This window comes from Lepisosteus platostomus, chromosome 3 (genome assembly GCF_059453375.1).
Source record: "Lepisosteus platostomus isolate fLepPlt1 chromosome 3, fLepPlt1.hap1, whole genome shotgun sequence".
NCBI lineage: Eukaryota > Metazoa > Chordata > Actinopteri > Semionotiformes > Lepisosteidae > Lepisosteus > Lepisosteus platostomus.
In genome coordinates, this window is record NC_142613.1 from 45,913,119 (window position 1) to 45,932,430 (window position 19,312).

The window sequence follows — 19,312 nt, forward strand, 5'->3', positions numbered from 1 at the left end:
ATAAAACCTTCAACTACTCAGTACTATCTGCTGACGTATTAAAGACAAAATTATCTTCCTCCTAGCTTTTTTCTCCCCAAAAACATGTGATTTCCTCCATCAATAGTGCTGGCATTTCAGCAATGCTCTACATATTTCATTCTTATATCCATTTTCTAGCTGCTTTATCCCTTACAGAGTTTTGGGGAGCTGGTGCCTATTTCATATTTCATATGAGGATACATTCTTTTTACTCCAAAATGTCTGACACATTTTGCAGGAAACAGCAAATGTGTGCTTTATTTAAAAAAAAGAACCTAATATAATCTGGGGACATGAGAGAAGTCCTTTTTGACTGTGAACTGTCCACTGCAAGGTTAAAACATAAATTACCGCTGTTTGAAAATAAAACTGCAAAAGGCACACTGTATATAATTAAAATATTTATTATGAAAACTACTGGCTTTATAAAGGAATTACTCCTTGCTCTGTTTTTATTATGTTTCATTATTGCACCTTTTTTATAAAGTATTATTATAAGAGAAGAGGGTTACGCACATATGAAACAGACATCCATATATGAAGAATGTATACAAAGTACTTGTATTCATTTTGTCATCGGAAATGTGTTAACCAAAGTATACCACATTTAAAGTGTCAGGCTAAATCAAGAATAACAGGGATTTCTGTTCATTCTTGTCCTCAATATCAATCATAAATGTGAGTTTGCCACCGGAGTAGCAGATGGCCAGGTAGGTGTCGGGATTCCGGCTCCTGATTTCAGAGGAACAGCCTCCCAGTTCAGATGAGTGCCCATCCGGATACACGGTGGACTAATTGCCCCCAACACATTTCCAAGTGATACAGATGTATAGATTTATAAACTTATGTCTGGTATTATTAGAATTGATCAAACTCATTTATATTTATGATCTGTCTCCACCAGATGTTTGATAAGAGCTTCAACTTGGTTCTTTAATTGCAGGCTAATGTATTAATTTATTTCAGTGTACGTTTTGATGCATGTGTAACTCAGGTGTGTTAGCTCAAATGTAACCAGCTGGAACTCTAAATAAGGAACAAAAGAGTTCATTGTAGGAGTGATACTTTGTCAGCCCCACCTGTGTCTCTTCATCACTAATTTAGACGGAAATAAGGGAGCAGATTCTTCATAAACAAGCTTAGGAAAGTTTACTTACACTTTTGTATGCTAAATTTCCTGGCATAATACACTTGCTGGACGACTATGTTAGAAAACAAGCAGAAACAGATAAAAAAAGTCAAATTAAGCAAGCAAATCAATTAAAAGCATTAAGCATCACCAGTTAAGTTGTAATTAAAGTTTCGAGACAATGGGGTGCCGCTGGACCACGATTGGGAACCAAAGGGCACCCTCTTTCAGAGTCACGTTCATACAGATCGGTGTTCATAGACTATTTTTCCACTGTAAAGTTGCAGCACAAATCCTATTATAAGCACTGTTTCTAAGAGTGCTTTCACATCCTCCCACATTACTTCTTAAATGCTGAAGTGTGTTTTGAGAGAACATTTCTTTTTTATGATATGATAATATAAGAACATAAGAGATGTGACAAAAGAGAGTCCATTCAACTCATCTGGCTTGTTTGGTAGTTAGTAGGTAACTCATTCACCAATTTCTTGAAAATATCAGCTTTTCCAACTTAACTGGGTGGCTTGTTCTGCGCTCCCACAACCTCTTGAGGTAAAGAAATGCCTCCCATTCTTGATTTTTGGCACATTCCAGTTGTGCCCTCAAATATGATAGGAATACAAGAACAGTGTTTTTTCAGACAGTGAATTACACACACAGCATACTTTTGTTTACAGTGTATTAGATTGTTTATATTGAGATGTAGAAAAAGATGTACAAAATTCAGTCTACAATCACAGATACTGCAGTGACACATCACCTTTCATGAAACAAAATAACTTAGTCCTGTTAGCTAAAAAGGCTTAGTAACAAGTATCTCAAATTCAAATAAAGGGTTATATGTAGGGGTTAAGGTAATGTTTTTATGTGCAGTAGTTGCTAGATATAATTTACACAACTGGATATCAAACAATAATATGGGTTTTAGTATAAAGGGATTGCTTTGCTAACTCATTGTAGTACCATTGTAGTCTTTATGAATGTCCTGGGGGAACTTGTAACTTGAATATGCTGTGACCGAGACCAAGGTTAATGCACATTTGTGGACTAGCTAGCGTACTTATTTTTATTGCAATTGGTGTTACTTGTGTACCATTATTTTTATGTTTACACTGAAAGCTGACGTAGTAGTAAGAACATAGGACTGTCAAAATATTTGTGTCTAAATACAGTCTGGACTGAGCCTTTGACTTGCATATCATCCAATCACAAACAATAAATTGTGCAATGAAACATTTAAAATTGCTGTGTCCTAAGAGAAAATTGGTAATAATGATAATAATGAACCTTCTCTCCCTTTTTCTTTTTTCTCTGTCCAGGAACATAACTAAACAAGCATATTTGTACCATAACATTTTGTGGAATTACTTTCTTTCAGCATTTCAAGAGAGCTGCACTGTGTTTAATTATGGCTGACAGCCATAAAAATGCCATCACACAGGAATGTTTCACAAGGCAAAGCAGATGTCTTTTTCATTTCTGTAACCTTTTGCTTGGAATGACGTCACTTTAAACTTTCACATATGACCAGCTACACTTTATTTGTCCTTCTCAAAGTAAACATGAGACATTAAGACAAGAATTATAAAATAACTATAGGTTCTCAAACTCCCACTGTCAAAAAGCAAAAATACATACACCTTTCTTTGTGTCATATAGTAAACTACATTTAAATGAAAAGGAAAAATTGTTTTACTACTAGTATTATGCATCACAAGCCTCTGTTGGACTCCTCTAATGAACATTTAATGCCAGTTCTGAGCAGTTTACATTAGCAGCCTAAAATGTATCCAAATAATGACTGACTATAACAGGTATATGTTATCTTCCTTGAGTATTACAGTATGAATGTTTAAATGTTTTAATGTCACCTTTACAGTGATATTAACAGTTTTAACTGTGTATTTGAGAATTTCTTCTGACAGCATTCTGTGAATGCACTGTTTATATTTGGTCTATAGTATATAATCTGTTTTTTTTTACAAGTGAAAGTATACAGTATATATGTATTATGTATTGCACATGTATACATATTGTTGCAAATGCTATAGAAATCCCATGTACTTTTTTACTAGTTTATATAAACCTACTACTAAAGTATCACTACCTTTAAAATGCTTGCCTAGAGGACAAAGATTGCTTGACAAAAGTCTTACTATACCCTTTTCCTCTTCATACTCTCATAAAAAAGACTTTCAAAAATTCTGTAGACTTTTTAATATTTTTTGTAAATCAAAATTATAAGAAATGTGGATGTATTTTGTCATTTCACAGGCATGTTTTGAAGGTAGCGAGAAAAAAAACATTACAGTATTTACAGCACTTACAACAATTTACAGTATTTCAGGTGCATACAAGGAAGAACAAATAGTGATTAATCCTTTATTCTCAATAAGTGACAAATGTATTTCATAAAATGATTACAGTTTGCTTAATATGAATTATGGGGCATTATTTAAATGTTATACACTATACATTTCAAAAAACCAAGGTGCTTGTTAATAAATGATTCCTTGAGGCCCACTAAAGGCTGTTAGCCTGTCTAGCCCAGGCACTAGGAGCTATTAGGAAGAAACTGCCTCTGACTCTGACACATCTCAAGGGACTCGTAATTGTTGTGTTCCAGCAGCCTGCAATTGTGATCCTGCTGGCTTTCTCAGTGTGCCTCTGGCTATTAGAATCATTAAACAACTCAGCACCTGTTAACAGCCTTGTAAATATTCAACCCTGCTTGTGTGAAGGTTTTGCCTGATGTAGAGAGTACAATAACCAGCCTAATAAATTAACATCTTGACAAGTCAATTTGTGAAAAACTGTGTTTCACAGTTAAACAAATGAATAGCCGTGCAGATAAGAAAAGGCTGCTTTATTACCGAGAGAAAGATGGGTACATAAATAGATATACAATCACACGGATGGACAGAAAGACTGATAGAGAAGGAACGCTGTAAATGACTGCATAGAATTTTCATTATCTTATGTTAGATATGACAATCCTAGTGAAAGCATTTCGTTTTGTAATATTGGAAAGAACAATATTTATGTATGTATTGGGTCTCAATAACAGGACAAAAATTTTTAAAATGCAAAAGGAACAGAGAATTGTTTACTAATTTCAGATAAAACATTGTTATTGTTCACCTAAAAACACACATACTGTATATTGTATATAATTACAGTCCTTGTCATATTTAAATATATTTTCATTTCAACTTTGAAACCTTTGTTTTGAATGCCACAAAATTTTAATTTGTGTTTATTGGAGTGAGAGGTTGATGAAATTCTTGAAGCATCGTGGTTGTGATCCTGCAATGGGCACATGATGGTTTTGTGAGAATTCTGAATTAATTACATTTGTACATGATGTGCTTCACTAGTTTGAAAATTATCATGGCCTTGTGTCTGTGAGAGCAGTATTCTACAGTCACAGGCTTGCCGCTGTGAGCTTGACTCTGTCAGCCAAGGAGCTGTGCTTGAGCAGTGGAAATTGGGTGCACAGGCCAGTGTGCCTGTGGTGGATTTGGTATGCAAAAGCACTGCAAGCAGTTATGATGCTGTCCAGGAACTGTCTGTAAAGACTCCCAGGTGCTTTCCAGATAACGAGTGATAGCTAATAATAATAGTCAGAATTAATGGATTTATCGTATGGATTGTAGATTAAAAATTGTGAAAACGCCCACTCGATAGACAGCAAAGCCGTTATTTATCTACTTCTTTAACCCCAGGTCTAGTTTTATAAACAGAATATCATTTTATGGTTCCTAATTGAATTACCATTACAATATTTGATCTAATTAAGATTTTATATTTATTAAGAATATAACAACTGTACATATATTTGTGTTGTGTGTATATTCACAGCAAGTCTTACAATACTAAGTGGAATCTTTTTCATTATAGTTTCAGAATGATTGTAAACTGTGGTTGTTGGAACTGACAATATTGTTCACAATTAAGCAACAAATGTATCAATAAGACACACTGTGATTTTATTGTTCATACAGCAGATGTGACTTTTTGACTTGGAACTACTGCAATAGCTGTTTTTCTTCCAACCTTTTATTTCTAAATTAATAAAAGTTGATAATTCAGAGTTAATAAGGTGCTTAGTTATTGTACAAATTGGGTGAAACATGTATGGAAGCTATTTTTACTGTAGCTTTTCAGCTCAGTTAATACTAAAAGAAATCTGGTAGCAATTTTGTGATAACATTTAGACTCCCTCTGGACATTTTAGTGCATTTTGATAATCAAGCACCTCCTGTGAACAGTTCACAAGCTTTCTGATGAGTTTATGAAATCCCCATTGCTTAAGCTGTTGGATTTTTAGGAAGATAAAATTATCTGTTTGTGAATAGTTGATTAGATAAAGTGCATTAAAGCTATATGAGTGCAGTTTAAGGCAATATAGTACATCACCATGAGAAACTTCATTGTATAAGCCTTGGGTGCCTCAAGTTGCTGGAATTATTTACTGTTGCTGATTGTTGAACTTTTCTAGAATGAACACAGTTTTTTATTAAACTTGTCTTTATTAACTTTCTTGTAAAAGTAGCCATCAAACCTCATTATTTACTGGAGTAATACTATATTAATATTTACATGGTAACACAACACAATTATTGATGGTTTTGAGTACAATTGTCAATTATTATGTATTATATTAATATGAATATTGCTTACAACTTAGTTTATGTGCTAAAAGGTTTTAAAGAGATATCCTGTGTTATTTCTTTGTAAATGTTTGCCATGCTTCAATCAAATGTCCTTTCTGTGTTAATGGAAAGATAGTCTGTGCTGCTAATGAAAGTGTGATTTACACAATTGTGAGCTGATAAAGGATACAGTGGTTTAAAGTAAGCTTTGGTCTGGTGCTACTGTATAACAGACTGTCTAGACTTTGCAGCCATTTTTAGTCATCTGAAACCACTGGATATGGAAAGTTTTAGTGTGTTGTCCCTTAGGAAATTTAAGTCAAATCTGAGTATCATTATTTTAGCAAAAATTTGATGGTCCATGACCACAAGTAATTATAACCTACTTATAAAGTAAGTTGGTATAAAAAATGTGACGGTATGGTTATTTTTATTTTTTTGTTTTTCTCCATTTCCCCATTACCTTGTTTACCGCTTATGAAGTATGGTCAGAATCTGTCCATTATAAATTCATTTTTACACAATTATAAATAACAGTGATAAGTGATGCAAGGATCGCTTGTATCACAAGTGGCATTGTGTTTGCTTTCCAGAACGTAACAAACATATATATGGAAACAGGTGATTGTAAATTGCATTGCCAAGTTCATTTTGTTTTTTTCTTTCAGTTATTACAATTTGGATGATATAAACCATGACACCATCAACAAGTTCCTGTCTAACTTGGTAGAAAAGTCTCTAAGAGATTTGGAATGTTCTTACTGTATGGAAATAGGAGAGGTACGTTTTAACTTTGTTTTGTTCTTTTTAAAAATAATTTTCTTGCATTGGCTTTAACGAAATATTGGACTTTGACAATCATAGTAATTTAGCTAATGTATTAATGAGTGCTATATTATGATGCCTTTAGCTCTCATATGCTATGAGGTCTGTACATAAAGCAGACATTAATCTATTTTAAAATTATTGTGTCACTTTCATTTTTGTATGTGTATTCCAGAGTGCAAGCTCTTCTTTGCCCTCAGATCTTGACACTATCATTTTTAATACAGTCTTTTTAATGTGTTTCAAAACTAGTTTTCTGCTCAGAATGTTTTATTTTTTCTATTTAATCTTACATTTACAAAGGAAAAACTTTGCACTATTTCATGCTATTACTTGATTACACAAAATTGTCTTCACATGGCAAATGTATCTAATGAGTAGTCCTACTTTACTGAGGTGTATCTGTTTGAGAAAAAAAATTAGGAAACTAATGATCACTTTCTCTTTGTCTTAGGACAACCGTACCATTGTGCCCTTGACTTATGGACGCATTGCCTCCTATTACTACTTAAAACATCAGACTGTGCGGATGTTTAAAGAGAGGCTGAAAGCAGAGTGCAGAATAGAAGATCTGCTCTCCGTTCTCACTGTAAGTTGTGTTTTTCACAAATAGCTTTGGCTTGGTTTGATTTGGTTGAGAAACAATTTATCAGGGCAGAGGTGTAACCAGGAGCAAAGTTGATGCTATGTATTGACCAATAAGTGATGCACAGGCTCAAATGTGCTAAGGGCAGTTGCATTGCAAATGGACTGCAGTTTGTATGTCTTTTGTAATCCCTGGCAGTATAAACATTGTGTCCACTGTTCTTAGAGTAGATATGTTAAAGAATGAATTATAGACTAAAATATTACATTACACTAGTTTTACACTAGTTTGGGTGGTGTCAAGCAGAAATAAGTGTCCCAGTCTTTATGTAAGTATTGGCAAAAGGATGGCAGAAGAAGCAATCGGTTTTTCACATGCAAAGCTCATGAACAGAACTAAAATACCTGACTACAGTGGGCTCAACCTCAAAGACAAAATGGCCTCCACAAAATGTTTCTTAAAACCTCAACAAATTTTCATTACACCAGGTTTCTGACTCTCAAAATTTGCAGCCTTTCGTTACATCTGGTCCTAGTATGTGCCCAGATTTTTCTGTTATTTATACTTATTGGCATTTTTTTATTAGTATCAGGAGCTAAAAAGCACCTTCTGCTGTTGTCAATATGCTAAATTTCTTCAACGCTTGATTTATCACCGTAGGTATTAATATGAATTTAAAAATATATACAATGATAGGAAACAGTTGTTTGTGCTATTACGAGACACCTCCTTTTAAAATGCAATTAGTAAGCCCTTTAAAACGCAATTAGTAAATATCAAATATTAGTTAGTTTAGCCAAATCTATTCATTTTACTTATAGGATATGTTTATCATTAACTATTATCATTTGTTGTGATAGTTGTGATAATTGTACTTCCTGATCTACGTAAAATAATGTATTGCAATGTTTCCTTCAAGAACTGACAAAGAGATGCACAACAACATGCACATGAATCAGAAAACTGCAGGACTGTTAAATTTAAATTTAAAAGTTAAATGGGCTCTGGAATTAGTGAGCAACATCATCCGTAAACTCTGTTCAGGGATTAATGAGGGAAAACACCAGCAGCTGAAATGTTAAGTGAAAAAAAAAATGTATCATAATTATCAGTGTTTTTCAAGCAGGAAACAGAATCTCCTACAGGCACCTTTATTGTGGCAAAGAATATGCATGTGACCAAAGGCATGGAGTCATAACATCTAATTTATTTGCCAATACGTTTACTGAATTTGCACTTCCATGTTTTTAAGAACTGTACCAAGTTACATTAAATTGATTTATAATGAATGCATTTACCTTAAGTGCAGTTGTCTGAAAATAAACTGGGAACTTCCATTTTCTTTCTGAAAGCAAAGGTTATAATGGTAATGATTATGGTAGTATCTAGCAACATTAACTTCAACATGTTCTCCAACTTATTGGAGTGCGGTATATTTTATTATAGTATAACCCTATTTTTTTGCCTCGATATAAAGAAAGTAAAACAGAAAACCTGAATCCCAAAATGCTGTGGTGAGAATATTAACATAACATTAATATATGAAGGCTGAATCATGTTTCTGGGGGTTCTTCTATGTTAGTGCCTTCTTATTGCCTTTGTATTGTGACTTATCTTTTGTCCATGTACTGTATGTGCTGTCAAACAAATAGGAATTTACTAGTTTTGTACTTTTTTGAAGAAAATTATGAATTATAAAGTTAAGGTTGCAATGCTATATACATATTTCTACTTTATAGCATGGCCTTTAAAAACCTTGGACACACTGGTGGCTCAGCTAGTAAAGGTGTTTAGTTCAAGCAGTCCTGCCATTTACATGTTTACATGAGTTTGGGCTCTTTTCCTTTTGTGGAAATGCTTATTACTTTTTTAAGTTAGAAAATATTATTTTGGGTAAACAAGAGCAATAGAGTATTTTTTTTCAAATATGTGTAAAAATTTGCTGCAAGCTGACTGTACAGTAGTGTTCTCTTCCTCTCATAGAAGAATTTGATTGGCTGATATTACAGCAGCTAAGAAACCAGTAGCAAAGACTTTCTCCCCAAACATTGTCCTTTAAGGAAGGTGTGTACTAGAGCTCTCCACTGCTCTCCTGGTGAATTACACTCCTGTTTGTGGGATGCAGTAGAAAGTTGTGTTGCTGTATATTGTCGAATAGCCTATGTTTAGTTGTTATCTGTCATTATTTTCAGAGCGGTGGTAGAAACACTGGGAAATGATCCGTTTCATATAGTGTTGTGTGTTTTCTTGTTTTTTCTGTTTCGTTTTGTGTTCAGATATTCAATGTTGACATTTCTAACATTCAAAAAAGTATTAATCTCATCTCATAAAAGTAAATATCTTACAAATGGGACATTTTTTCAAGCATGTGCTTATAAATAATCCTTTTGATCCACCAATGCATGAAGACCTTCCCAGGAACCTTACTTACACCCCTGAGAGTCTGGTACCCCATTATTTTAGCTTAATAGAGTAAATGTGCTGAATTAAACTAAGCAGATTCTATTGCTTGTATCTTACTGTACTGGTGTATATATAATACCTGTATTTTAAATCCTTATAGCTGCTAAATACTGTATGTACTGTATGAATATATATCCATACAGTGAATAGAGTTTAATTAAGACACACGTTTCACACATTACTTGTAAGCTGTAAAGCTCACATGTGTTGGAAATCCTTAATGTCCTCACACTCTAATTGAGTTGTTTAACAGTTTCACATAGTGGTGCTTGCATGGACTGCAGCCAGCAGGTCATTAACTGGTAGGAGTCATAATCAAAAGATACAGCACCAAAGTTCACAACAAACTATAAACTATTAATTGGATGCAAATTCCATTCACAATGATTTACTGTTCAAATAGATTTATTTGATTAAAGAAAGTGTATTGATTACTGTTAGATTTTGAGTGTTTATTAGAGTGACTTAGGCAGGATGGTTAAAGTTGAACAGATTCATTATTTAAAGAAAAGCCATTCTTTTGTAACTGATTCAGAAGAAGAATATAGAGCTTAATGCAGCTCAGAAGCTCTTATACAGTATGACAAAACAAATCAATAAACTTTGCGTTAGCAACAGAACTCCTGGAGACCAGACGCTCACAGCAGATTTCTGGTTAGCCAGTTGGATGAGCTTTTATGGTCAAACTAAATTGGCAAATGTATACAATTGATATTGCTTACACTCTGTCACAGTCACATTTTCATTTATTTAAAATCTGTATAAGAGTTATTTTAAATTACTGCAAATAGCAATTATTTTATATATTTGTACTTTAGAATTTACAACTTAAAAGACACCACTATTTTTAAGTTACCAAAAAAGCAATTACAGAAAAGGAGCTTTTGTGTTATGCTTGTCTAGAAAAAGTAAAGCTACATGTTAGAATCAGTTGAAGAAATCACAAAAATGTTCAAGATGACATGGAGTATAGAAAATAGGCAAGATAGGAAATTTGGATCCTACACTCCCAAAATTAAAATAGTAAATGGTGAATGCCCTGCTTAAACCTGCAGTGAAATAGGCATCTGTTTAGATTGAATACAATGGCTTATAAATCCAATAAATACAAACAACAGAAGGCATTTTTTTAATCACTTGAGTTTTATGTAATGAGGTTTTTGATCTTCAGTTGCATGCTAAATTGTGCAGTACTCTCAATTCAGAGTGTGCAGATGGAGATTTGAGTGCCTTATAAGCCACAGCTGGATTGGTTTCAGTCTTCCCCACATTCTTGGGTCAAAGTGATATTTTTAACTCGTGGCCGTGATGGAGCAGAATGAATTATTATTCATCAGTTTCCTAGTGGGATTCCTGCCAAAAGGAAGATGAATGTTCTTTAACTCAAAACAAATTCAGGTGGTGTTGCTAATCCTTGGTCTCTGAACAGCAGATCCAGAAAGACACCAAAAACATTGTTCATTTTCTGCTTTTCTGAAATGAAATGTTTTTAGACCTTAAAATGTCCTATCTGAAGCCCACTGACTGTACATATTAGATTACAAAGCTTTGATTTAGCAAAGTTTGATTTAGCATGAAAGGACAAATGGGACATAAAAATGCCTGGTGATTTTTACATTTGTATGTATTATGTTTAAAGCTTGGGTTCAACCCAGTAAAAATGTCATACTACTTTGTCCAAGGCCACATTCTGGCTAGGTGTTTCCAATCAGTGCACTTGTGTGAACTTTAAGGATGTGGGCAACTACTGTAAGGTGTTTAGTTCCCACATTCAATTCCATCTGCCAGATTGTATGCATCAGTAAATGGCCAAAGATTCAGATTTAAACCTTGATAACACATACAGCATGGTACTTAGTTGTGTTATTAGTGTTTCCATTTTCATTAAAAATAATGTATACATTTCATTTAAAATTGCAGTTTGTTCAATATTTTGGTTTTCAGTCCGTAGATGAGAATGATTGCGTATATGGTTAAACATGGCCTTTTCTTTTTATTGTTTGATCTGCGTTTGTAGCTCAGTACTTTTCATTACATGTGTGAAAAGACAGTGTTACATTCAGAGTTTAAAAGTAAGAAATTACCTTGATACTGGTATAGTAGAATCGTGCAACTGCTCTTATAATGATTTTTGTTTGTTATAATGTACAATGATCCCAAAAAGAATTGAATTATGCAACATAACAGAGATACCCCAAGTAGAACATTGCAAACATCATGGAAGAAACTGAATTTTGGGTTTCTTAATGAATCACTTCATTATAGAAAAAATGGAAATTCACATTTAACAAAATAGTAAGATAAATTGTGAGATGTGGACAATATGTTCTATGTCCACCATTGATGCGGTTTGTTATAAATGTTCTGGATTAAAGGTGCACAACTCCTGTGCTGGAAGGCCATTACATTTCTGTTTTTTTTCCTCCTGATTACCAAATGTAACTTGTTTTTTGCCTAATTGAACAAGCTGAAAACTTTCCTTTACTAAAGTTGGGCACTACTGATCTAGATGTACAGAAGAACTTTCCCAAACTCATCATTGTTTCAGAGTTGTCTTTCAGTGCCAAGTCCATATAGTCTCAGAGTGCTCATTCATTCATTAGCTGGTAACACCACAATAATAATTTACAATAAAGTTTATAAATAAACAGTTCCTTTTGGTTTTGGCAGTTCACATTAAGCCACATTTGGAGTTTTATAGTATTTCCTTATTGCAGTATTCTCAAGCATTCCTACCAAAAAAATATGGTACAAAAAATGTACAATCTTGTAATTGTTTGCAATATTCTTAAAGGAATATCTGTATTTCTCATGCTACACTTTGGTTTGCTTTGAGAAATGAAGTTCTGCCAAAGCCTGCCTTGGCTACATAAATTGTATGCTGTAAAAAATTTTTTTTTAAGATGATGAATCATCCACCAAGGGGTCCAGAAATTCGCCTCTCGAGAAGCGTTTAACAGTTTTGAATTTAAAATTTGAACTGCTGACTTCAGCATGTGCAATGATATGCTCTCTAACATTAGCTAACATCAGACAGTTGCCATTTAATTACTTTTGTTGGGAAATAATATTGTCTTTAAAACATGTGATACTCTTTGAGGATATGTATATCTCTATAAAACTCATAAATAATTCAAAGATGGGAATGTGCATTAATGTAATTTCCTTATTGAATCACATTTTCCAGGTGAAAAGTGCAGTGCTAGCATATGTATTAAGAGATATAACAATAGCACTCACATGGGTAATAAAATACAAAAAAAATGATTACTGTGTGAGTTTGCATGTCTTTAATCAATTAATGATAGTAAAACGGAACTATGCAATTCTACTAGAATCTAACTAGAGTGTTTGGTACAAATATATGTGATTATGCCACTAATGGAGTGGTTAAGAAGTAGTGCACACGGTAGCGATATGTTTTTTTTGTGTGCAAAAATAAGAATTTCAACTTCTATGAATGTGCTGCATAGTTCTTTAAAATCAATAGTGTTTAAAATCTTTGTGACCCTTCTATGGAGGTGGGGAAAACATATTTATCTGGTTCATCCTCTGAGGTTTAGAGAATCCTGAATTAAAGCCCCTCCTCTATACAGTAGGTGCCACTTTAATTGCACTAATTTCCTGCTGTAATGCTCCAGCTCCAGAAGAGATTCCACCCTCCAATCTCCCATGCACTGTTGCATGCAGCACTTTGTGTACATCTTTTAGATCAGGAAATGAGTCAGTAATAGGAGTCTCAACAGTCAGTGCTCATGGAAATCCTAAACATGTCTTTCAGTGCCGGCAAAACCTAGACCACTATGAGAAGTCAAAAATATCATTTTTCAGAAGAGCTAAAAAAGATATTCTGATTTTTAAACTAAAAGAAATTCTGTTTATTTAAGGGTTAAAAATGTAATGTGATTAAATAAAATATGAAGTGTATTTATTTTAACTTAAACTATTTAACCTTGAATTGGATAGGTTTTCACCATGTAGCATTTGTGCGTGTCCTAGATACAGTAAAATACAAAAAGTGTCATAAACTGTAGGTAAAAGTACAAAATCTTTTTTTAAATTTTATTTGGAATTCCAGAAGAAAAATATAAAAACATTATAAAAGTTGAGTTTTACTGTATAATGAAATAGCCTAGCCCTCGCTGAAAACATTTACAGGCCCAAATAGTTGTGAGTTTTTCTCTACTATTATTAGCCATTTGTGTTCTATTGTAATTTTATAGTCATCTACTTAACATCTCTTGAACTGACTGTTATTTCTTAATTAAACTCAATAACTCAAACTGGACCTTGCGTTTCCCTTTTGACTTTTTTTCCTGTTTATATGCTTGAATGGAACTGTGGCACTTAGTCTTCTTAGGCTTGTACGTAAGAAAAAATCAAACATTCATTTTTGGATACCTTATGTGAGATTTAATTTTTTGTTACAGCGTGCCTAGACTTATTCTTAGAAAAGTTCCATTTAACCTTGTTGAGGGCAATGTGGTTCTTGGTCAGTGTTTTCACCCAGTTCAGCAGAAGTGTGAGCTCCAAAGCTGTTTCCCTCTCGAGACACTATGCCATGACCTCTGTGTGGCTCCTGCAGGTTGGCTGACCCAGGTCGTCACCAAGACCAGCAGCAATTTGTACTTTAGAGCTCTGACTCAGAGGTGAATGTGCAATGTGAAACCCCCTCAGAGGATTTCTCCTGAGCAGTGAAGCGTTTCGCCTCCACCCCTCCTCCACTTTCTTTATTAGTTTACCCTGTAGTTCTGTGAAGCACTGGCATGAATCGGACATTGCGTTAGGCTCAATTATGTGTATTATTGTGAAATAATTATGTGGTCATGGCTGTGCCTCCTAAGAACTACATTAACACGTGGAAGAGGAATCTGGTGGTGTGGGGATCATTCTGCTCTCTGCAGTGGAGAAGTCTACAGCTGAATTCGTTGATGCATTTTTTCTGCAGTTAGTCATTAATGGTTTTTACGGCAATTTAATGGAACATTTTACAAATAAAATATTCTGTGGGGAATTACATTTACTGTATAAATGGGTAATTGCACGTTTCTATTAAATAGGCTTACTATTTCAGATTTTCTTGAACTTTAAATGTTATTATTAGTTAATGGTTTTCACATCCATTATATTAAAATTCACTTGGCTGTTTCTTTGGTGTTTCTGTTTTCAGTAAGGAAAAACATACATCAGTCTCTTGTAATCCAAGTGGATTATTTTCTCAAAGTCTTCCATTAAGTACCAGATAACCCCAACAGAGTTAATACGAAGAAAATAATAACAAAGGAGTAACATACTGGGAATTTAGTTCAGTAACAGGAAGCTGTGAATCAAAATACATTTAGTTTTCTTGTTTATCACTAATCTTTTGACAGTTTATCAAGGAAGTCAGCAACTATTTTTCTAATATCAATATTATTACATTGTGGTATTCACCTTAATACTATATAGATTCAAATTAAATCTATTCAGTCAACGTGAGCCCTCTATCATCCTCAAAAACTTTTCAAATAAAAATAAATTAAATCAAAGAAGGTACAGTAGCAATTCCCAATGTGATCTACTGTTTTATGTTAAGTATTCCCATGACCAAAAACATAAAAACAGTGTAAAATGTAATCAACGTTTGTCAAATTGCCTCTCCTAAAATCTGATTTGCAAGTACACACCATGCTATGCTTACGAATTGTATTTTAAATCTTTTTTTATTTTTGATTATACTTATTTTTTAACTAGGTTCACTTTTGAGTCTAATCTTAAACTGCAATTTAGTGTAAAGTAACAATGTTTTTCATATTACCTTATTCGATTATTTAAAGATAGTCAATGTATAGTCATCTTTTATCAATCACATTTTTTTCTTTTCTATCCTTGAGTTTGATCTGTGTGCTCGTGTTTGTATAAAGAAACAGTTTTTCAATAAGATGCTCATTGTTCATTATAAACATGATGTTAAAATCATTATAATACCGTTACCATTATTAAGGATCAATGACCATTTCACCAGAAAACAGAAATCAGCTCAACTGGATTCAATTTGTAGTGAATGGTTCTGTTCTTACAATGAACATTCGGTTGGAATCCATATCATAAGATTTTTTTTTCCTCTTTAGTTTTGGCAGTTATCTCAGATAAAAAATGATCTACTGTATAGAATACCATACTGCACAATTTCAATTTACTAAGAAGCACAGCATTCTTAGAAACCAGACTGGCATTGTATTTTGTAAGACAGACTGGCAATGCAACAGGTAGGCTTGTATTTTTAGTAAGTCTTATTTTTTTGTTCTTTTCTTTTATTAACCCACACTTTGTGGAGCCACTAGATCAGTTCTCAATTTTCCTTAGCTGACGACATTTGTGGAACAGATTGAGGTTTTCACTGTTCAAGAAAAGAAGAAAATAGAGAATCCTGAATGAACAGCAGGACCCAATTGATAGAAATGTGCAGCATGTTGCCCAATTCTAGCCACTCTTGTGAAGTCTCAGAAAACAGTAGCAGTGTCACAGACGGAGTTCATCGAAAGGTTGCCAATCACTGTCATTTAGCATTTGTGAGAGAAAACGTCTTTATTCTGAGACAGCTGGGCAAACCGAAGCCACATACTAGCAGCTAGCAATTTGCCTGGCCTTCGCTAAGCAAACAACAGCAAGACATGCGCAGAGACCTCCATCACACAGGCTTATAATGGGCTCTAGCAACCTCTGTGCCCTCTATTCAGTCACAATCCCATCTGCACAAAAGCTTCTGTGCTTGTCAATTTCCTTTAATTACTGGCGTTGCGCTGGTAATAAACCTCTGTTTTTTTTCCTTCCTTTTTTTACAGTCACTGATCAAGCCCAGGAAATTAGATAGAGAGTTGGTTAAAGTAGGAGGTACTAATAATGTGCCTAGTAGTAAATAAAAACTATTTCTGTTTCTTGTGAGTATCAGTAGAGGCTTCTGACATCAAGGAGGGTCTTTTGTGCAACATCTCTGGTGGTTAAGAAGACAAAAAAACCTCTGTCTTAATCTCTTCAGCAAATTCTTCACAAGTGAAACTGCAAATGGCATGCAGTAAACAACAGGATCTCCCTCAGAGATGCAGACTTTGTCCTTTCTCTTACAATTTTAAGGAGAGAAAAACGTAGTACATTCCTGTTGGTTCTCAGTATTTTAGTTTTTATATACATTATTGTTTTAATTTAATAATTTGTCATAACTCTCTCCATTTATGTTTAATTACTTTAAATATTTTGGCAAATGCTACATTTGGTGATTTATAAGTTTGTACCAACTTTATCTCACTTTTTATTCTCCTTTTAGACTAAATATTTTTGTATACAATGGCATAATGTACTTAAATGCATGTTCATAGTTTTCTGCTTTTTTGAGTGATTTATTTTGCTTTTGGTGTAAATCAAAGCAGAGCATTGCTGTATTGCTTTCTAGGTATGCATTCTACAGTGTACAGGGTGTTACTCATTCCTAATTTAGCTGGTGCTTTTATGCAAAGTGACTTATATTTGCACCCATTTATACAGCTGGGTACTTTACCGGAACCACTCAGGTGAAATATCTTGCTCAAGGGTGTAACAGAAGTGTCTCACCTAGGATTTAAATGCACACCTTTCCAATTACGAGTCTAGAATCCTAAGCACTGCTTCACAGTGCAAATTATTTTCTTCATTTATGAGAGTGAAAAATATTGCTACAGTATTTTTTAGTCACTTTAATAAAACCTTTTTATTGTTTGGTTGTGTGATATCTGTATTGTCATATTTAAATAACATTGCAGACTTAGTGACCACAAAGAATTACTGTGGACTATATTATTAGAAAAAAACCTTGTGACTAAATATGAACACGTTTAAGATTCCCGTGTATTTTACAGAATCTCAGTTTTTGATGGGTTTTGAATGGACAGTTCTGTATCTTGAGTTGATTTTCCTTCAGATTTTCCTTCAGCCATATCCATATTCACGGCCCATCAAGCCCTTTTGGCAGTGAGATGCTAATTTGTCTTCAACAACACAACAGATCTCCAGGTTTGACTGATGGGTTATTGTTACCAGTATGTCTTCGGGAGGAAATGGGGGCACCTGGAGGGAAACCTATGTGAAGATAAGGAGAACATACAAACCCCATGTAGATAGCAGCCCAGGTCCACAATTGAACCCAGGACCCCAGCACAGTGAGGCAGAAATGCTCACCACTGAAGCACCGTACCAGCCTGTGAAACATTGACTTTAATAATTAAGCGGCAGTTTAGCACAGTGGCATAGACAAGCAGTTGCTATTAAGAGGTACGCAGTTCAAATCCCGATCAGAGATAAGCAGGTGTGAACCTGGTCAGTACCTGATTGGGAGACCTCCTGGGAAAAACTAAGGTTGCTGCTGGAAGAGGTGTTAGTGGGGCCAGTAAGGGGCACTCACCCTTCGGTCTGTGTGGGTCCTAATGCCCCAGTATAGTGACAGGAACACTATACTGTAAGAAGGTGCTGCCCTTTGTATGAGACATTACTTTCTCTCTGTGGTCATTATAAATCCCACGATGTTTCTTGAAAAGAGAAACACCCTGGCATCCTGGTTAAATTTCCCATTGGCCTTTACCAGTCATGGCCTCCTAGTAGTCCCCATCTATGAACTCTTCATCACTCTGTGTCCTCCCCACTGATAACTGATGTGTGGTGAGTGTACTGGTGCACTATGGCTGCTGTCGCATCATCCAGGTGGATGCGGCACATTGGTGAAAGGGAGTCCCCATTACTGTAAAGGGCTTTGAGTGGAGTATCAAAAAAAGCGCTATATAAGTGTAACAAATTATTACTGCTTTATAACTGCAATGTAGTAGCAATCAATACTGTGAACAATCACTTGAAAATCCACTAGTAAGTTACGTGATAACATACAAGGACAGCTGTTCTTCTTAAACTGATTTTAAAAAGCAACTTTAGTAGAATGAGCATCTTGTCTGCCACATGCCAACTGTTCCTTGCAATTGCTAATCCAAGACTTCAGACTGTCCCATCTACACTATCTTAAGACCCTCTTGACCTCCCTGCTAAAACTATCCATTCACTGTATCTCATTCAGAATTCCTGCTGCTTGTCTTGTATTTTCTCTTCCCCCACTTTTCTTGTACTGTTCGCTTCTCAGGGATTTACTGGGTCCTATCACCGTATGCATCTGTTTCAGTACCCAGGTTCTCACATACCTTTGTCTCAACCACTCTGGTCCTACCCTTCTTCAGTCCCTTATCTCCCTTTACACTGTTTTACTCCCTCTCTACTCCTCCCATTCTCCCACTTCCGGAGCCCCTTCATTCTCGGCCCTTGCTCCTCAGTGGTAGAGCGTACTGCTCAGTCTCTTACCACCTTGTGGCACCTTGTGGGGGGCAGCGGCGAGGGCGCATACCCACGTGAACCCCAGAGCGCTACAGTTTTTTTGAGAAAGATCGTGTGATTCATACTCTTTGCATTGATTGCATGATGTAAATCTCCCTATTTTTTATGTTTGCTGTAGTTTCTGTTTAATGTATTGTGTTGAAAAAGTCCATAGCTGTAAAATTCTGTCTCTCCACGAAGTTACTAGAGAATCATTGGAAATAAATTTCTCATCCAAGAGATGTGGACCGAAGTAATCAGGACTCATAA

At 34.8% G+C, this 19,312-nt stretch overlaps 1 protein-coding gene across 4 annotated transcripts in view; it reads left to right on the forward strand.

Annotated features, from left to right (window-relative positions):
* The window catches only part of ascc3 (activating signal cointegrator 1 complex subunit 3), a 375,545-nt gene that overhangs the window by 336,887 nt on the left and 19,346 nt on the right, over nt 1-19,312 (forward strand). For all 4 annotated transcript variants that reach the window (XM_088625716.1, XM_088625717.1, XM_088625718.1 and 1 more), the window contains exons 35-36: nt 6,474-6,585; nt 7,085-7,219. In XM_088625716.1, coding sequence (XP_088481842.1) covers nt 6,474-6,585; nt 7,085-7,219 — 247 coding nt within the window. The remainder of the gene's footprint in view (nt 1-6,473; nt 6,586-7,084; nt 7,220-19,312) is intronic.